The 22058-nt window shown below is 37.7% G+C and overlaps 1 protein-coding gene across 31 annotated transcripts in view; it reads left to right on the forward strand.

The window, feature by feature from the left end:
- Nucleotides 1-22058, forward strand: part of SUGCT (succinyl-CoA:glutarate-CoA transferase) — a 784651-nt gene that overhangs the window by 111071 nt on the left and 651522 nt on the right. Inside the window, exon 9 of one of the 31 annotated variants that reach the window (XM_086396011.1) lies at nt 13391-13457. The exons of the other annotated variants lie outside the window; for them this stretch is intronic. Within the exon in view, the coding sequence (XP_086252137.1) occupies nt 13391-13457 (67 nt within the window). The remainder of the gene's footprint in view (nt 1-13390; nt 13458-22058) is intronic. 31 annotated transcript variants of the gene reach the window in all.

Raw genomic sequence — 22058 nt, forward strand, 5'->3', positions numbered from 1 at the left:
TTATTGCAAGTTTATGCCTTTTGACTGCCTTCACCCATTTTGCACACCCCCCGTCCCTCACTTCAACCATCTATATATATATTTATATATATATATATGAACTTGATTTTTTTTTAATAAAAATAAAAAAAAATTTAGATTCCAGATATAAGTGAGATTCATTGATGGACACTTATTTTGTTTTCATAACTTGGCCAATGTCATTGACTACCCTTTAATGATAAAAATCTATTATGCCTTATTCTAGGGCTTTGCACTTGCACACATACTATTTTATTTAACCCTCATAATCATCATTTGAGGGAGAGAGGTAGATGAGGAATTTCTATTTTCATTTCACTTACAAGAAAACTGAGGCTAAGAGAGGTTGACCTGTTTGAGCAGCTGAGTCACAGCAAGACCTCTGGTTTCTGACATCCTGACTGGTTCTCTTGTCCCTGCTTAATGAAGGAAAAGCTTTGGCCTTGAGAGACAGGCAAGCTTCAGTTTTCCTTTGGTGAAGCTAAAGAGAAGGCAAATTGAGTAAGAGGCAGGGGAAGCAGAAGAACACTCAGTAGTAAGGAAACAAATAGTGAGACTGCCCCTACTTCCCCAAAGCCTGCCAAGAGCTGCAGTAAGACAGTGCAACCAAGTAGGCCCTTCTGGATCAATATCTAATCATGTTTAGATCTGTGAGTGAAAACTGTCATGGAATTTAATGTTACAGATAAGTGCTTTTGTTGAGATATGAGAATCTTGAGAAAAATAGCATTTAGAGTCATGGGATGATGGGATTTTTTTGTTTCAGCTGTAGTTCACTGAACAGTCACTGTGTCCCAGGCTCTGTGCTCCAAAGGTTGGAGTGGAAGGCAATGCTGCTGTTCAGGGTTTACTAGAAGAGGCAACCAAGTTGGATGGAAAAGTTGGAGGTATAGATAGTTTGCTGTGGTGCCCTGACAGGGTTATAGAATGTGGCTGGACCTTATATGTCATGCTTCAGAATTTGGATTTTAACTTTTAAGACTTCTGTTTATCTCTCTGTAAATTCTGTTAGGTCTTTTCAACCAATGACCATGTTTGCTTGAATCCTTGCTGCTGTTGCCACTTCAGAATAACCTCTGAGCTGTGAGCAGTATCAGAGAGTTTCTGAAGGTGGTGACATGCAGGTAATAATTTATGCGGAAGCCTTCCTGAAGTGTTGTGCAGTGGGTGATAAGAGCCTGTTCATTCTCTGAACCCACTACAGCCTAAGCTCTCTTTTTTTGGATGCTGTGCCTCTACCCTAATTCTTTGGCTCTGGACTCTCTCTTTTCTTCTGATAAGGGCTTCTTCTGACTTAGGGATCTCTTTTCTCTGTTTTTTTCTTGTCTTTCTTCACTTTCCTGCTTTCATTCTGTGCTCTCAGCCTTTCTCCTTTTCCCTCCCTTTTTCTCCATCTTTCATTGTGTGGCACTTAAGTTGTTAGCAGTTGTCAGGACTTCCCTGGTGGTTCAGTGGTTAAGACCTTGCCTTAGCATGTAGGGGGTGCAGGTTGACCTTGTTCAGGGAGCTAAGATTCCACGTGTCTCATGGCCAAAAAAGCAAAACATAAAACAGAAGCACCATTGTAACAAGTTCAATAAAAACTTTAAAAATGGTCCATATCTTTTAAAAAAAAGTTGTTAGCAGTTCTGTTTCCAGATCTTACATCCTTCCACTGTACTACTCAGGAAAGTTTCAGAATCTTTCATTAGTTCCCATGGAACAAAAAAGAAGTGCCCTTGCCTAGAAGTCCTAGAACACAAGACAGTGACCATTAAGTGACTGAGTTAAGTGACTATTCCTGAACCAATTAATGAGACCGAAAGATAAAGAATACTAATTGGCTTAAGCCATTTCTGGTACAATGGATGGGGTTAACTCCACCCAAACTATACTGCTGTGACTGGAGAGAGGTGATTTCCTTAAAGAATAGTGGGGTTATTTTTTGGCCAGAGGAAGAGGAAAAGGATGACTGGCAGTTCAGTTCAGTCGCTCAGTCATGTCCGACTCTTTGTGACGCCATGAATCGCAGCACGCCAGGCCTCCCTGTCCATCATCAACTCCCGGAGTTCACCCAAACTCATGTGCATCGAGTCGGTGATGCCATCCAGCCATCTCATCCTATGTTGTCCCCTTCTCCTGTCCCCAATCCCTCCCAGCATCAGAGTCTTTTCCAATGAGTCGACTCTTCGCATGAGGTGGCCAAAGTACTGCAGTTTCAGCCACAGCATCATTCCTTCCAAAGAAATCCCAGGGCTGATCTCCTTCAGAATGGACTGGTTGGATTTCCTTGCAGTCCAAGGGACTCTCAAGAGTCTTCTCCAACACCACAGTTCAAAAGCATCAATTCTTCGGCACTCAGCTTTCTTCACAGTCCAACTCTTACATCCATACATGACCACTGGAAAAACCATAGCCTTGACTAGACAGACCTTTGTTGGCAAAGTAATGTCTCTACTTTTGAATATGCTATCTAGGTTGGTCATAACTTTCCTTCCAAAGAGTAAGCATCTTTTAATTTCATGGCTGTAGTCACCATCTGCAGTGATTTTGGAGCCCCCCAAAATAAGGTCTGACACTGTTTCCACTGCTTCCCCATCTATTTGCCATGAAGTGATGGGACCAGATGCCATGATCTTAGTTTTCTAACCCCGTGAACAGTATGTAAAGGCAAAATGATAGGATACTGAAAGAGAAACTCCCCAGGTTGGTAGGTGCTCAGTATGCTACCGGAGATCAGTGGAGAAATAACTCCAGAAAGAATGAAGGGATGGAGCCAAAGCAAAAACAATACCCAGTTGTGGATGTGACCGGTGATAGAAGTAAGGTCCGATGCTGTAAAAGCAATATTGCATAGAAACCTGGAATGTTAGGTCCATGAATCAAGGCAAATTGGAAGTGATCAAACAGGAGATGGCAAGAGTGAATGTCGATATTCCAGGAATCAGCGAACTAAAATGGACTGGAATTGATGAATTTAACTCAGATGATCATTATATCTACTACTGTGGACAGGAATCCTATAAAAGAAATGAAGTAGCCATCATGGTCAACAAAAGAGTTCAAAATGCAGTACTTGGATGCAATTTCAAAAATGACAGAATGATCTCTATTCATTTCCAAGGCAAACCATTCAATATCACGGTGATCCAAGCCTATGCCCAACCAGTAAAGCTGAAGAAGTTGAAGCTGAACAGTTCTATGAAGACCTACAAGACCTTTTAGAACTAACATCCAAAAAAGATGTCCTTTTCATTATAGGGGACTGGAATGCAAGAGTAGGATGATGGGCAGCTCATCAAAAACTATTCACCATGCTAACATACTGGGTTGTTTTGAGGTTCTAGTGCAAAAAAGAATATGAAAAATTCTTTGTATATACGAAAGTATTCTGCTGATGAGTAATATTAATTTTATTAGGCTATTGAAAAAGTATTTCCAGTGTTAAAAATATGCTGAGATTAAAAAGATGGCTATTGACATTATTTTATCATAATTATTATATCTTTTCATAATAGAGAAATCTTGACTAACTTCACTTAGTCTTTCAATTTAAGATAACATTGATTTGTTTTAGATCCCCAAACCAAACCACAAAATGATTAAAATCTGCTTTATGTAAATGGGAAGTGCTAGTTCTAGATACTTTTCAAAATAACATAGCAGGAAAGTACATTTTAAAAAAAGTATTCATTTTCTCTTTTTATATAAATGTTCACTGTCATTAAGCAGATAACATTTGAACTTAATTTCAGCTGCCTGAAAAATGACTGCCATTTCATGCAGTCATAAAAAACATAGTTTTCTACTCATTTTGATTGCATTACATAGGATGACAAATGAATGATTATAACATTCAATATCAGTTGCTAAAAATGAAATTTTGTACCCTTCTCTTAAAAGTGATCTAATGTACAATAGACAAATTACACTTGATTTGAATAGTAGCTAATAATTAACTCAGAGATGATTGCCTCAACCACAACAAAACCATTTCACTGCAGAGACATGACAGTTGCCGGGATGTGGTTTGTAGTGGGCACAAATTTTTTTGTAGTTTCAAGGCTATAAACTTTTAACCCATGTCATAAAATTCTTTGATTTTTTTTTTTTAGTTTTAATGTGATTTAAAGTTGTCAACTGAAGATTGTCTAATGCCAGCATCTAGACAGTATTCTTTAGATGATATTGGTAAATAACAAGGAAGTGGGTTTGGATGTGGTTCCAATTATTCTGTTGCTCTTATTCTTCTGTTGTGGCTTAGAGAAATATCTTTTGGAAGTTTTAATATCCTTCCTGTACTTAATTGCAACCAGGCTCCCCTAATTACTACTACAATGAGTTTTTTTTTATCACCAAACTTCTGTAATTATTTTCACATATAGAATGTTGTGGCATTTTTGATTCACTTTTTCATCCTTGTTTGTATATTGTTCATATTCTGTTGTTCATTCACTAAGTCGTGTCCGACTCTTTGTGACCCCATGGACCACAGCACTCCAGCCTTCCTTGTCCTTCACTATCTCCCAGAGTTTGCTCAAACTCATGTCCATTGAATCAGTGATGCCATCTAACCATCTCATTCCTGTTGCCCCCTTCTCCTCTTGCCTTCAATCTTTCCCAGTATCAGGGTCTTTTCCAATGAGTTAGCTCCTCGATCAGATGGCCACAGTGTTGGAGGTTCAGTTCCAGCATCAGCCCTTCCAATGAATATTCAGGGTTGATTTCCTTTAGGATTGACTAGTTTAATCTCCTTGCTGTCAAAGAGACTCTCAAGACTTTTCCAGCACCATAATTTGAAATTATCAGTTCTTCAGTGCTCAGCTTTCTTCTTGGTCCAGCTCTCACATCCGTACATGGTGACTGGAAAAACTGTAGCTTTGACTATATGGACCTTTGTTGGAAAAGTGATGTCTCTGCCTTTGAATACACTGTCTAGGCTTATCATAGCTTTTCTTCCAAGGAGCAAGAATCTTTTAATCTCGTGGCTGCCGTCACCATTCGCAGTGATTTTGGAGCCCAAGAAAATAAAACCTTCCACTATTCCCACTTTTTCCTGATCTATTTGCCATAAAGAGATGGGACAAGATGCCATGGTCTTAGTTTTTTGAATGTTGAGTTTTAAGCCAGCTGTTTCACTCTCCTGTTTTACCCTCATCAAGAGGCTCTTTATTTCCTCTTCATTTCTGCCATTAGAGTGCTATCATCTGCATATATGAGATTGTTGATATTTTTTCTGGCAGCTTGTGATTTATCCAGCTTGTGATTTATCCAGCTCGGCATTTCAACTGATGTACTCTACATATAAGTTAAATAAGCAGGGTGACAACATACAGCCTTGACGTACTCCTTTCCCAATGTGGAACCAGTCCATTGTTCGATGTCTGATTCTAACTGTTGCTTGTTGTCCTGCATACAAGTTTTTCAGGAGGCAGATAAGGTGGTATGGTATTCCCATCTCTGAAAAATTTCCATGGTTTGTTTTGAACCACACAGTCAAAGGCTATAGTTTAGTCAATGAAGCAGAAATAGATGCTTTTTGAAATTCCCTTGCTTTTTCTGTGATCCAACAGATGTTGGCAATTTGATCTCTAGTTCCTCTGCCTTTTCTAAATCTAGCTTGTACATCTGGAAATTCTTGGTTCATGTTCTGCTGAAGCCTGACTTGGAGACTTTTGAGCATTACTTTGTTAGCATGTGAAATGAGCGCAATTATGTGGTAGTTTGAACATGCTTTGGCATTACCTTTCTTTGGTACTGGAATAAAAACTGGCCTTTTCCAGTCCTGTGGTCACTGCTGAGTTTTCCAAATTTGCTGACATACTGAGTGCAGTACTTTAACAGCATCATCTTTTAAGATGTTCATATTTAAGATAGATAAAATTTTAACTCTCCTTATTGCAGCACATTTTTATGGATAAACTTTTGAATTCAAGCAAGCATAATAATCTGAAATTCATCTTTTTGTACCTCTAGATACACTTGTATTTCTACTTTTCCTATTTAATCTATATCTTTAAATTTTTTTATTGAGGTATATTTTACATATCATAAAATTCATCCTATATTAAGGGTGACCATTTAATAGTTTTTAGTAGATTTAGTGAGTTATGCAACTATCACCATAAATCATGTTTGGAATAAATAATCTATAGTCACCTCTGGTCTGGGTATTACCTATCCAGGTAGAATGGACCAGTTCTTTTTTTTTTTTTTTTTAAACTTTACAATATTGTATTAGTTTTGCCAAATATCGAAATGAATCCACCACAGGTATACCTGTGTTCCCCATCCTGAACCCTCCTCCCTCCTCCCTCCCCATACCCTCCCTCTGGGTCGTCCCAGTGCACCAGCCCCAAGCATCCAGTATCGTGCATCGAACCTGGACCGGCATCTCATTTCATACATGATATTATACATGTTTCACTGCCATTCTCCGAAATCTCCCCACCCTCTCCCTCTCCCACAGAGTCCATAAGACTGATCTATACATCAGTGTCTCTTTTGCTGGAATGGACAAGTTCTGATGGAGGAGGATGTAGGGTTGTGCTGACGCAGAAGAATTCAAGGACTATTATGACTTCTGTGGGCCCAAGAAAATTTTGCCTTTATGCATCCTTTCTTCCATAAACATATTTGAATTATATATTTATAATTGCACTGGTGTAAGTTCAGTTCAGTTCAGTTCAGTCGCTCAGTCATGTCCAACTCTTTGCGACCCCATGAATTGCAGCACGCCAGGCCTCCCTGTCCATCACCATCTCCCAGAGTTCACTCAAACTCACATCCATCGAGTCGGTGATGCCATCCAGCCATCTCATCATCCTCTGTCGTCCCCTTCTCCTCCTGTCCCCTCCCAGCATCAGAGTCTTTTCCAATGAGTCAACTCTTTGCATGAGGTGGCCAAAGTACTGGAGTTTCAGCCTTAGCATCATTCCTTCCAAAGAACACCCAGGGCTGATCTCCTTTAGAATGGACTGGTTGGATGTCCTTGCAGTCCAAGGGACTCTCAAGAGTCTTCTCCAACACCACAGTTCAAAAGCATCAATTCTTTGGCGCTCAGCTTTCTTCACAGTCCAACTCTCACATCCATACATGACCACTGGAAAAACCATAGCCTTGACTAGATGGACTTTTGTTGACAAAGTAATGTCTCTGCTTTTGAATATGCTATCTAGGTTGGTCATAACTTTTCTTCCAAGGAGTAAGCGTCTTTTAATTTCATGGCTGCAATCACCATCTGCAGTGATTTTGGAGCCCCCCAAAATAAGGTCTGACACTGTTTCCACTGTTTCCCCATCTATTTGCCATGAAGTGATGGGACCAGATGCCATGATCTTAGTTTTCTGAATGTTGAGCTTTAAGCCACCTTTTTCACTCTCCTCTTTCACTTTCATCAAGAAGCTTTTTAGTTCCTCTTCACTTTCTGCCATAAGGGTGGTGTCATCTGCATATCTGAGGTTATTGATATTTCTCCCGGCAATCTTGATTCCAGCTTGTGCTTCTTCCAGCCCAGCGTTTCTCATGATGTACTCTGCATAGAAGTGAAATAAGCAGGGTGACAATATACATCCTTGACGTACTCCTTTTCCTTTTTGGAACCAGTCTGTTTTTCCATGTCCAGTTGAATGTAATTAGTTATTATGTCCATTTTTTCTTCTGATTTAAAAAAAAATTAAAATTAAAGCATTTATGTGTACCCCTAAAGCATTGTTGGTCTTAGGCACTATCAGTTTAGTTCCGTTCAGTTGCTCAGTCGTGTCTGACTCTTTGTGACCCCATGGACTGCAGCATGCCAGGCTTCCCTGTCCATCGCCAACCCCTGGAATTTACTCAAAGTCATGTCCGTTGAGTCAGTGATGCCATCCAACCATCTCATCGTCTGTCATCCCCTTTTCCTCCTGCCTTCAATCTTTCCCAGCATCAGGGTCTTTTCAAATGAGTCAGTTCTTTGCATCAAGTGGCCGAAGTATTGGAGTTTCAGCTTCAACATAAGTCCTTCCAATGAACACCCAGGACTCATTTCCTTTAGGATGGACTGGTTGGATCTCCTTGCAGTCTAAGGGACTCTCAAGAGTCTTCTCCAACACCACAGTTCAAAAGTATCAATTCTTCAGCACTCAGCTTTCTTTATAGTCCAACTCTTACTTTCATACATGGCTTCTGGAAAAACCATAGCTTTGACTAGATGGACCTTTGTTGGCAAAGTAATGTCTCTGCTTTTTAATACGCTGTCTAGGTTGGTCATAGCTTTTCTTCCAAGGAGCAAGGGTCTTTTAATTTCATGGCTGCAGTCACCATCTGCAGTGATTTTGGAGCCCCCCAAAATAAAGTCTCTCTCTGTTTCCACTGTTTCCCTGTCTATTTCCCATGAAGTGATGGGACCAGATGCCATGATCTTAGTTTTCTGAATGTTGACTTTTAAGTCAGCTTTTTGACTCTCCTCTTTCACTTTCATCAAGAGGCTCTTTAGTCTTCGCTTTCTGCCATAAAGGTCATGAAGTCGCTCAATCATGTCTTACTCTTTGTGACTGCATGGACTATAGCCCACCAGGCTCCTCCATCCTTGAAATTTTCTAGGCAAGAGTACTGGAGTGGGTTGCCATCTATGTATCTGAGGTTACTGATATTTTTCCCGGTGATCTTGATTCCATCTTGTACTTCATCCAGTCCAGCGTTTCTCTTAATGTACTCTGCATATTAGTTAAACAAACAGGGTGATAATGTACAGCCTTGACGTACTCTTTTCCCGATTTGGAACCAGTCTGTTGTTCCATGTCCAGTTCTAACTGTTGTTTCTTGACCTGCATACAGATTTCTCAGGAGGCAGGTAAAGTGATCTGATATTCCTATCTCTTTAAGAATTTTCCAGTTTGTTGTGATCCACACAGTCAAAGGCTTTGGCATAGTCAGTAAAGCAGAAATAGACGTTTTTCTGAAACTCCTGTGTTTTTTCTATGATCCAACAGATGTTGGCAATTTGTACCTAATTAATAAGTCAGCTCTGGAAGAATTTCCTTGAGAACAGCCTAAAATGTGCCAAATCTGTGAAGAGAGACTATCCTGCATCCAGGAAGGAAGTGGAAGCTGAAAGTTGAGATTATGCTGAAGGGTGAATAGAGGATGGAAAGATGGAGAAGCAGCAGTCTGTGACCAAAGAATTTGAGAGACTGGAGTCGGGAGAGAGAGAGAGAGAAAAAAAAAAGTATATTATCACAAAGTTCAAGTGTTTGGGCACTACAGGTTTGCGCTTGAATCTCCCCAAGAAGCCTAATGCATTCCTGCCTTGAAGGCTTTTGCCAGCTTGCCAATCCTTGGCTGTTCATGTGTGTGCACTCAGTCACTTCAGTCGTGTCTGACTCTTTGCAACCCCATGGACCATAGCCTGCCATGCTCCTCTGTCCATGGGATTCTGCAGGCAAGAATACTGGAGTGGGTTGCCATGCCCTCCTCCATGGGATCTTCCCAACCCAGGGATGAAACTGCATCTCTTGTGTCTCCTTGATTCTTGTGGCCAATTTTTAATCCCCATCTAATTTCTGTTCTGTAACTTGCTAAGAGTTCCCATTTCTCTCTGAGTTTATATTTAGGGGATAAATGAATATGAACATTTAACTAATATTAGGATGAGTAAGTAAGAAGGTAAAGACACACCAAAAAATGAGAAATCAGATGACTTCCAAAGGAAACTACGAAGAATTTTATATAATTATTTTATGTTATTATTTTTTACTATTGGTTCAATTAAATGCAAGTTGACTGCATTAAAGAACATCGTTCACTATTTTTTTTTAAAAGAAGTTTAGGCAAGATGCAAGTGTATAGTTGAGGATGCTCTGATTTTGTACAGATGAAATTTACTTATATTCATGGACATGTCATATTTTTATATGACGTGGGCCATAGTGAGGGAAACCAGGGCTTTTAACTTGTGCTGATTGGTAATTGGGAGAATGTCTCAAAGGAGAAAAGAATAAAACAGGAAGACAGATTTCATTGTGATGTAATTTAATTCTCCCATTAGATACTTTAAAACAATTTGGTGCTTTCAAAATGTTCTGAAAATTAGCAAGATAGTTAAGATAAAAATATAAAAGAAATAGGAGAAAGAGTCATTGGTCTTGACAAATATTCCCTGAATTTAAATTTTGTCTTTGCAGGATCTTGTAGAATAGTGAACCTAATCGATTGTTCCTAAATGTAAGCTTCCCAATCTTAGAATCAGTTCTATTCTCTTACTAGAGTTAGAACAATTTGTTTTTGTTGTGAAGTTAATCAATTCCACCTTCATCTTTGTGGTTTCTAGGGTCAGAAAATTTTATACTGGTAGACTAAAATATAGTATTACATCCTTCTGTATTGTCTCATTGATGGTGGCTCTTTACCTGCTCTGAGTTATGGTCCAACTGGTTCCTGGTGGAACATAGCTATTTGATCCCAAGTCTTATGTCATCATTGCAGCTAATAGATAAAACATTTAATTTCTAGGAAAATCACTTTGGTTCTTCACAGAATATGTATATGAGGTATAAGGACAAATGCTTTTTTCAATTTTTTTTTGTAGCCTAGAGTTGTTATATACCAGCAATTACCAGCAGCTGATTAGCTAAAGTGCTTAGAAATTTTGATTTTCTGGTTATTTTTATTTTCTAGATAACTGAGAGCAAAAAGAAAACTGTTTTGATTTCAACCATTTTTATAGAAAAATCTTCTAAAATGCTTAGTTTACTTTTCTATTATGGTAAATACTGTATACTAAATATATTTTCACTTTAAACGTTATAATTTTGGTCTTTACTCATTTTAGGTACTAAGAAATTAAGTTGAATCTGAAGTAACAAATTCATCCATCCATTATTCATCTTTCCATTTATCCACACTTTTTTCTTATGCCAAATTATATAAGTGATAAATAAACCAGCCAGTTTCCTGCCCCCATGAAATTTACATTGTAGTTGGATATATAGACAATAAACAAGTGATAAGTCATAAATTTGCATGAGGAAATAAACAGTTTGATAAAGATAACAGGGACAGTTCTGTTAGCCAGGGCAAGGTTATTCCAGATGGAGGGAACAATTAATACAAAAGCCTGAAACAGGACAAAACTTGGCACGTCCTCAGTTCAGTTCAGTCACTCAGTCATGTCTCACTCTTTGCGACCCCATGAATTGCAGCTCGCCAGGCCTCCCTGTCCATCACCAACTCCCGGAGTTCACTCAGACTCACGTCCATTGAGTCAGTGATGCCATCCAGCCATCTCATCCTCTATCGTCCCCTTTTCCTCCTGCCCCTAATCCCTCCCAGCATCAGAATCTTTTCCATTGAGTCAACTCTTCTCATGAGGTGGCCAAAGTACTGGAGTTTCAGCTTTAGCATCATTCCTTCCAAAGAAATCCCAGGGCTGATCTCCTTCAGAATGGACTGGTTGGATCTCCTTGCAGTCCAAGGGACTCTCGAGTCTTCTCCAATACCACAGTTCAAAAGCATCAGTTCTTCAGCGACAAATCGCCCAATGAAAGACATCCCTTAGAAGTTGACATTAACACTAAATCTGGCTAAATAGTCATCTAAATAAATGGGAGGTGACATCTAATCTAAATAATAATCCAATATTCTGTGGTTAGTAGGCCCATTAGAAGTTGGAAGTCAGTAACAGACTGTTCATTCTTGTGGGGAGAGAATTTATTGGCAGGATACTAGATCAAGCCTGTAGAGCAAATGTTGCGTTCTGGTGCTGTTTTTGTAGAATGACAGTGAAATCAACACAGCATTGCAAACAGTGTTAAATTTTTTCTCCTATTTGGGCTTACTGGAGACTGGTATTGAGAAGGTCAAGACAGGTTCTGGAAAAGGAGTGCTGTGATTCTTAACATAATAATATAAGGTGCAACATTGTGAGAAGTGCTATACACTTGCTGACTTTGGAGTAGACGGTGTATTGTATAGACTGTTTATGTTTTCCAAAGTTGAATTAAAAACATAATAAAACTTATATTTACTTTATGCTAAATGTTGTTCTAAGTACATTGTATATATTAACTAATTTATTTCCCCAATAGTTCTGTTATCCCTATTTTACTGAAGAGATAGCAGAAACATAGAAGAGCATTGTAACTTGCCTTGTGTCACACAGACAAATAAATAGCAGAGTTGGGACCTGAACTCAATCTGCACAGAGACTGTGCTATACTTCTACTCTCCTTAAGAGTATAAGGCCCACCCAGTATTCATTCATTCATTTATTTATTTACTTAAATGTTTATTGAGTTCTTAGTGCCAAGCATGCTATTATTCCTGGAAATGTTACGATGAATAAGTTGACTGGGGAATATATTTTAGCTTTTAAGAGAGGTATACAAATATAAGAAATCTTGGCCTATCTTTTGGGAGAGCAATTTTGGTAAGTAATATGGTTAGCACTGAGCAGTAGAACTTACCATAAGGATTGTACATTGATCTTGTATCTTGCAATGTTGCTGTGTGTTAGTCCCTAAGTCATATCTGACTCTTTGTAACCCCATGAACTGTATAGCTCGCCAAGCTCCTTAGTCCATGAAATTCTTTAGGCAAGAATACTGGAGTGGGTTGCCATTTCCTCCTCAAGGGGATTATCCCAACTCAGGGATCAAACCCGTATCTCCTGCATTGTAGGTGGATTCTTTACCATCTGAGCCACCAGGGAAGTCTTGCTGGGCTTGTGTTTTTAGTTCTAACAGTTATTTTAGTGGATAATAAGATTTTCTGTATATAAAGTCATGTCATCTATTAATACAGGTAGTTTTACTTCTTCTGATATAGATGCCTTTTATTTCCTTTTCTTGCTTATTGCCCTAAGTAGAAAGAACACCAGTACAATGTTGAATAGAAGTGCCAAGAATAGACATTCTTTTCTTTTCATGATTTCAGGGCCAAAAATCCAGTTTTTCACCAGTATGCTATTAGTTGTGGCTTTTTACACTGATGCTCTTTATCAGATTGAGGAAATTTCTTTTATTTTTTGTTTGCTGAATATTTTTATCATGAAAGAGTGTTGGATTTTGGCAAATGCTATTTCTGTGACTATTGAGATCATTAACTGGTTTGTATCACCTATCCTGTTAATATGTTATTTGATTATTGATTGATTAGCAACTGACATTGATTTTTATTTATTGAATCAATTTTGCATTCCTGGGGGAAAATCTCAGTTGATCTTGTTGTGTGAATCTTGGTATAGTTGCTATATTTAGTTTGCTAGTATGTTGCTAAGGATTTTAAGGTCTATATTCAAAAAGGAGAATTGCCCTGTAGTTTTCTTTTTACTGTGATTTTTTTTTTGTTTTGTTTTTTACCAGTTTTAAGTATCAGGGTGATATTTCATAGAATGAGTTGTTTTCTCCTCTTCTAGGTTTTGGAAGAATTTGTGAAGAATTGGTACTTTTTATTTAATTGTTTGTTAGAACTCATCAGTGAAGGTAAAAAAGCCTGAACTGCTTCTTTTTTGGGATAAATTTTATGACTGTTAATCTGGGTATTGTATGTCTATTCAGTTTTTCTATTTATTATTTAGTCAGTGTCAATAATTTGATTCATTGTAGAATTTTTCTATTTCATTTAGCTTATTTAATTTATTGGCAAATAATTATTAATAGTAGTCTTATATAATACTTTTTTCCTATAAATTAAGTACAAATATTCCCTCTTTTATTCATGATTTTAATAACTTGAGTCTTCTTTCTTTTTTCTTGGTCAGTCTAGTTTAAGGTTTGTTAATTTTGTTGATCTTTTCAGTAAACCAACTTTGGATTTCATTGGTTTTCTCTACTGGTTTCCTATATTCTATATTTCATTAATTTTACTTTTATCTTTAGTAGTTTCTTCCTTTCACTACTTTTGGGTTTAGTTTGCTTTTCTTTTTGAGGTGTCTTAAGGCAGAATGTTAGGTTATTGATTTGAAGTCTTTCTCTTTTTTAATATAGGTGTTTTCAGTTATAAATTTCCCTCTAAGAACTGTTTTAGCTTCATATCATAAGTTATGGTGTGTCGTGTTTTGCTTTTAGTCATCTCAAGTTACTTTCTAATTTCCTTTGAGATTTCTTCTTTGATTTGTTAGTTTTTAAGAATGTTTTGTTTAATTTCCACCTGTTTGTAAGTTTCCCAAATACCTTTCTGTTACCGATTTCTTGCTTCATTCCATTGTAGTTGGAGAACATTCATTATGGAGTTTTAAGCCTTTTAAATTTGCTGAGGCTTGTTTTTTGGTTTATCTTGGAAGATGTTCTGTGGCTCAGTGGCAAAAAATCCGCCTGCCAATGCAGGAGACACAAGAGACATACGTTCAATCCTTGGGTCAGGAAGATCTCCTGGAGGAGGAAATGGCAACCCACTCCAGTATTCTTGCCTGGGAAACCCTAGGGACAGAGGAAACTGGCAGGTTATAGTTCATAGGGTTGGAAAGCCGGACACGACTGAGCCTACATGCATGCACAGAACACGTTTCATGTGTGTTTGAGAAGAATGTGTATTCTGCTGTTGTTATGGAGTGTTGTATAGATGTTTGTCAGGTCTAATTGGTATACATGGGAAAGTTTCGTGTAACACTTGAGGGGCTATTAAGTTTTTTTTTTTTTTCCGAAACAGCTGTATTATTTTTGTATTCTCACCAGCAATTTATGAGGTTTATAGTTTTTCCACATTCCTGTCAACACTCACCATTCTCCATAATTTTTACTTTAGCTTTTGAGATGGGTGTGAAGTGGTTTTGATCTGCATTTTTGCATTTCAGGTCTTCTATTTCTGTGTTGATTTTCTGCCTAGTTGTTATATTAATATCTATTATTGAAAGTGGTATTTTTAAGTCTCTGTTACTGTCTGATTGTCTTTTGCTTCCTTCAGTTTTATCAGTTTTTGCTTCATGTTTTGGAGGCTCTCATTAATAAATGTATGTTTATAATTGTTATGTCTTATTGCTAAATTGAGCATTTTATCATTCTACAATGCAGTTTGTTTTGCCTCTAGTAACAATTTTTGTCTCAAAGTCTATTTGTCTGATGTTCTTATATACTCAGTCTGTTTTTGGTTACCCTTTTCATGATGTATTATTTGCTAGGGCTGCCGTAACAAAGTGCCATAGACTGGTGTCTTAAGCAACCAAGTATTTGTTTTCTCACAGTTCTGGAGGATTGAACTCTATGGTCAAGGTGTTGTCAGGATTAATTTCTTCTGAGGGCCGTGAGGGGAGGATCTATTCCAGGCCTTTCTCCTTAGCTTGTCGATGGCTATCATTCCCTGTGTTTTCACATCATTTTCCTTCTGCACATGTATGTCTGTGTCCAGATTTTCTCTTCTTATAAAGACATCAGTCATTTTGGATTAGGATACATCCAAGTGACCTCATTTAAACTTAGTTACATCTTAAAAAACCTTATGTCCAAATCTGGCCACTTTCTGAGGTGCTAGGGTTAGGACTTCAGCCCAGAGAAGTTGACACATAAAATTAACAGTCTCAAGTGCTACCTCCCTACATATGTAATTTAAGTTTTTCTAATGGCCACATTATGTGTGTGTATGTGTGTGTGTGATCGAACACACACGTGCACGCATGCTCAGTCGCTGTCATGTCTAACTCTTTGTGACTCTTTGTAGCCTGTCAGCCTCCTCTATCCATGGGATTTCCCAGGCAAGAATACTGGAGTGGGTTGCCATTTCTTACTCAGGGATCTTCCTGACCCAGAAATCAAACCCAAATCTTCTGCGTCTCCTGCAGTGGCAAGTGGATTCTTTACCACTGTGCCACCTGGGAAGCCAATGACCACATAAAAGAAAGTAAAAACAAATGTAATTAATTTAAATTACATATTTCATTTAATAGGCCCCCAATTTTTTATTTCAAAATGGAAAATTGATATAAAACTAATGAGAAGATAGTTTACATTTTTTTCTGTACTGTCTTTCACATTTGAAATGTACTTTATACTTATGGCTCATCTTAATTTGAAATATCCTCATCAAAGGCTTAATAGCCACATATAGTTAGTTAATGGCTATTGCAATGGCCAGAACAGTCTCAGAATGCAGAAGAATGGGAACATGCATAGAGAGTCCAGTATTTCCTTTATTCCTTTCCCACTTGTTTGACAGTAAAAAGTGGTATTTAACCATAACCTTTGTCCACTTTCTACTCTTTCCCTATTATTACCTGTGGTAGACCAAACGATGGCCAAGAAAGATGCCCATGTCCTTATCCCTGGGACCTGTGATTATGTTACCTTACATGGTTAAAGGAACATCATAGATATGATTAAGTTAAGACTTTTGAGGCACTTCCTTGGTGTTCCAGTGGTTAAGACTTTGCCTTCCAATGCAGGGGGTGGTTTGGGAACTAAGATCCCATATGCCTTGAGGCCAAAAAACCAAAACATAAAGCAGAAACAATATTGTAACAAATTTAATCAAGACTTTAAGAATGGTCCACATTAAAAAAAAAAAATCTTAAAAAAATGAGTTTTGAGATGGGGAGATTATCTTGGATTATCTCCCTTGGCCCAATGTAATTACAAGGTTTTTTTAATAAGAGGGAGGCAGAAAGATCAGAGTTAGTAGTTTAAGATCTGACAATGGCAGTAAGTGGTGGAATGTTGCTTGGGGTCATTTGTAACAGTAGCAATAGGAAACCAGTTCACCGCTTTAGCAGGTAGATGTGGCTACAGAAAGTTATGGTTTTATATATAAATTTTAGTTAATATTAAAAAAATCTTGAGTTCTATATGAATGAGGGGCTATATTAATTCTGATTCAAGTTTTACATCAATGATTAATTCAGCAATTTTAGTTTTTTGGTGGATTTTCATAGGGGCAGAGGATTAAACATTGCTGAGGGACAACTGCCAGAAATTTTGGTGTTGCTCTAGAATCCATATATTTATCTCTAAAATTACAAGAATACTCTTCTTCTTGGTGGGATAGTTTGTTTTTGGTTCAATCCATTCCTCCTGAAGCTGAACCACACTTACAGGGTGGGTGATCAAACAGATACATTCTGAGGTTTTATCTCAAGGAAGCTGCAGAAACAAAGCATGGTTTGAAAACATGTAAACCATTGACTCTTTTCTGAAATGATGACTTCCTTTCCACTAAATTGCTCTGTAATTCTTTTATATTTTTGATTCTATTGACCTCAAGCCAGGCTGCAATAGTTAAATGAGTACATTCTCCTTTGGCCTTTTGTTCACTCTATAAGTGCAGTTTGAGTCTGAAATTTGTAATTCTTTGAGTAAATACATGCTTTTAAAATTCTGTAACTGTAGTTTCAAGTCCACTGTACTAAGATATGTTACTCTCTTATAAGCCACTGAGGGAAAACAAAGTGCATCGTTCAGTCTTTTAACTACAGAAGGCCTTGACTTGAGAAAGTAGCTTGCTGAATCATTTTATTTCTCTGACATTGATACCTTATTGAAAATCTCCTTCATATCTTCTAAATATCCTTAAATTGTTGCAGATTGATTTGTAATAGTATGAAATAGTTGCACAATATTGGTCACTGCCTCCATCATATTATGTAATAAAACTGATTTGTAATATTTAGAGCATAAGTTTTCTGTCAATGAAGCCTGGACTTAATAAGCATCCTTGTTTGACTCACATTAATTATTGAAAAACTTCCTCCTCTTTTTCATCTGTTTCATATTGGTAATGAGGACTTTTCTGTGTTTAACTCATACTTAACATTATTTTTTATGGCAGCATATGAAGTCTTTTTTGTTGCCACAATAACTAACAGGGTATTAAACATTTTTGGTGTTGTTGTTCTTATTCTTGTTAAAAATTTCAACTTGAGTAGTGTTTGACACTCATAAAGACTGAATTTGAAAATGCCACAGACAGAGAAGCCTGGCAAGCTACAGTCCATGGGGTCACAAGAGTCAGACACAACTCAGTGACTAAACCACCACCAGCACCAAGCTGCATGTTGAGGCTTTAGTTTATAACACTGATGCTTCGACTTGGCTGTACATTGGAATCATCTGGAAAGTTTCAAAAACTACTGCCTTTGTCCACCCTAAGAGATTCTGGTTTAATTAGTATGAGGCATGGCCTGGGCACTGGGATTTTAAAAAGCTCTCCAGGTCATGCTAGTGTGCAGATGAGTCTGAGAATTGCTGTTCCATAAAATGAAATCCAAACTTACGGTATAGGAAAGTCACCAGGCAGCTTTTTTTTAAACATATTTTTTAGAGCAGTTTTAGGTTTACAACAGCATTGAGAGGAATGTACAGAGATTTGTCATATATCCCCTGCCCCACACGTGAAGAGCCTACATCCACCAGAGTGTATCAACATCATTCACCAGAATGGTACTTATTTTAAACCAAGAGTTAACCTACACTGACACATCTTAATCCCCCATAGTTTACCTTAGGGTAAAGCCCGTAGTTTACCTTAGGGTTCACTCCTTGTGTAGTGCCTTCTATGGGTTTGCATAAAAATGTAATGACATATACCCATCATTATAGAATCATGCAGAATATTTTCAATGCCCTAAAAATTCTCTGTGCTTATCAGTTAATTTCCTGTCTCCCCACTCTGGCAATCAGTGATCTTTTTATTGTCTCCAAAGTTTTGCCTTTTCCAGAATGTCACATAATTAGAATCATACAATATGTAGCCTTTTAAAATTGGCTTCTTTCACTTATTGATATGCATTTAAATTTCCTCCATGTCTTTTCATGACTTGATAATGCTTTGCTTTTTAGTGCTGTATAATATTCCATTGCCTGTATGTACCAAGTTTTCACAACTATGAAAAAAAAGCTACTATAAATATCCATGTGTAGGTTTTTGAATGGCCTAGTTTTCAACTTCTTTTGGGTAAATACCAGTAGTGCAATTGCCAGATCATGTGGTAAGATTCTATTTAGTATTGTAAGAAACCACTGAACTGTCTTCCAAATGACTGTACCGTTTTATATTCCAGCCAGCAATGAATGAGAGTTCCTGTTGTTCCACATGATCACCAGCAATTGGAATTGTCTGTGTTCTGTTTTTTGGCAATTCTAATAGGTGTGTAAGTGTCCAGGGAGCTTTGTAAAAGAACAGATTTCTGGATCTCACATTCAGTTGTTCAGATCCAGCGATCTGGGGCAGGATTCAAGAGCCTGACAGTTTGAAGCAGCATCCCAGGTGACTCTGATGTAGTAGAACCCGTGGGTCACATTTGAAAAGAAGGTGTGTTTTAGAGTAAACCTGTATCTCTGTCACATATCATCTTGATACTCTTAAAGTTAAATGGCATTAAAGTTCCCCCCAAGTTTTTTTTCAAGACTCAAGTCATATTTGAAGCAACTTTCCTGGCTGGTTCCTGTGGGTTTGGTTATGGATGTCACTGTACTTGAAGTTTTAGTTCTGTGAACTCTCAAGGGGCCTTTAGCTTGTCAGGAAACCAACAGAGCAAAGAATGGTTTAGAAAGAACCTTATAGCTTTAAATGACTTTATGGCCCATTGAGCACAGCTTTAACAATGATGATATGGACTAACTGCAGATCAGCAGCTGGTTTGACGGTGGACTTGCAGTCCCTAAGACTGTGTGAACTCCCCATCCTGAACCTTTGAAGGGAAACAGCTGCAGAAGAGGGATGTTTCAAAGGGCCACAGACGTGAACCTCAAGACTCCATTTCTCACATACTGGTGATCAGAGTTAACATATTTGTCTTTTTAATCATGCTTACTCCCACAGACATGTTGTTAATCATGGCATTTTAAAAATGAAAGAATTTAAAAGTTGGCTTAGCTGCTAATTGGAAAATATACTTTACAAAACAATTAGATTTTAAGTAGTTCTGTGAAGGTATTTATTAATTTAAGCAAAAGCTGTGTTTTCTTTGTGTAAAAATATCAATCACACGATTGAAATATATAAATAGAGACAAACATCTTATTGTTCATTGTTTCTTCCTGATGATTATAGTTGAGTGGAGCACAGGACTTTTCTATACTTTTAACAAAAGAAATGCATGTCTGGGGGAGAAAATGCCAAAGATACACAAATGTATAACTTTGAACTAAAACTTTTTTGGTCATTCCACTCCTTAGCAATAACTATGATTCAATGTTTGGTGAATATTTCAGAAAAAAATAGAAGAACTTATTTGATGTGTCAGTGTAGGTTCATCAGTTGTAACAAATGCACTACTCTGGTAGGGGAATCTTTAGTTGGGGAGGCTGTGTATAATGTGGGGTAGGACATACATGGGAAATCTCTGTACCCTCTGCTCAATATTCCTGTGAACCCAAGACTACTCCAAAAAATAGAGTCTGGTAAAAACAAAAAACAACACCCCCCATACAAACAGCAGCGACAACAAACAACTCACTGATGAGACTTTTTTTATATATAATTATTTTGTCTTAATGGTATAATCAACATAATATGGTTTGGGATGAAAACTAGACTTAAGAAATCAGTTTTCATAATGTAGACATTGTGCTTGCTTGGCTTCCCTCCTCTCACGCCCACTTTCCTTCTCCACCTGTGCCTCATTGCTGCATCTGTCTCTTTTTGGAGGTTCCATAGTGCAGGTACTGCTGGTCAGGGATCTGCCTGCAATTTCCTTTGCTATTTGGAGCAGGTGTTTTCAGACCTCCTCTCTGGCTACCCACTGAACAGAATTGAGAGTCCAGAAATAAATCCTTATATTTATAGTCAACAAAAAGTAGCGAGGCAATTCATTAAGGGAAGAATTGTTCAATAAATGGTGTTGGGAAAGTGATGTCCATGTGTAAAAGGGTGAACTGAGGTGCTTACCTCCCATCATACACAAAAATTCAGTAAAAATGTATCAAACAACTTTAAGAAGAAAACACAGAACTCCTTTGAGACTGTGGGTTAGGTCAAGATTTTGTAAATAATACCAGAAGAATGGTACATCAAATTTTTAAGTTGACAAACTGGACCTCATTAGAATTCAAAGCTTTCGTGCTTCAAAGGACAGAATTAAATGAAAAAAGATAGACTAGAAGATTGCATCACATATCTAATAAGGGACTTGTATCCAGATTTTAAAAGAACTCTAATCATTCAGTAAGATAACCCAGTTAGAACATGGGCAGAAGATGTGAATAGACATTTCACTAAAGAAGATACACAAATAGCTAATAAGTACGTGAAAAGATCAACATCATTAGTCATTAGGGATAAAAACAATTGAGATATCACTTCACACTCATCAGAAAAAGTGTAATTAAGACTTCCTAATTTATTCACAAATAACAAATATTGGTGAGAATATGGAGAAATTGGAGCCCTCATACATTGATATCAATTAATGTACAAAGGTGCAGACACTTTAGAAAACTTGACAACTTTGTAAAAGTAAATTAACTATGCCCCAGCAACTCCATCCGTTCATTTCTTCCCAAGAGAAAAATACATGTTCACACCAAAACATGCACGCAAATGTTCATTAATTATAGCCCCAAACTAGAAACATTCTAAATGTCTTTTAACTGCTCAGTGGATAGACAAAAATGTTATAGAGTGGTAAACCACCACTAATAAAAAAGAAGTGAACTGAAACATACAACATGGATGAACTTCAAAACATGTTAATGAAAGAAGCCAGACTTGAGACACTTCACATATTTCATTTCTGCTGCTGCTGCTGCTACTGCTAAGTCGCTTCAGTCGTGTCCGACTCTGTGCGACCCCATAGATGGCAGCCCACCAGGCTCCCCCATCCCTGGGATTCTCCAGGCAAGAACACTGGAGTGGGTTGCCATTTCCTTCTCTAATGCATGAAAGTGAAAAGTGAAAGTGAAGTCGCTCAGTCGTGTCTGACTCTTAGCAACCCCATGGACTGCAGCCTACCAAGCTCCTCCATCCATGGGATTTTCCAGGCAAGAGTACTGGAATGGGGTGCCATTGCCTTCTAGGAGATGCCTAAAAAAGGCAAATTTATGAAGACAGAAGTAGATTAATGATTGCCTGGCCAGTGGGAATGCAAATTAACTGTAAATGATCACAAAGGTACCTGTTAGAATGAAGAAAATATTCTAAAACTGGTCATAATGGCTCAT

This window comes from Bos grunniens, chromosome 4 (assembly GCF_055505025.1).
Source record: "Bos grunniens cultivar Pamir isolate PY7600 chromosome 4, Bosgru_T2T1.0, whole genome shotgun sequence".
NCBI classification, from domain to species: domain Eukaryota; kingdom Metazoa; phylum Chordata; class Mammalia; order Artiodactyla; family Bovidae; genus Bos; species Bos grunniens.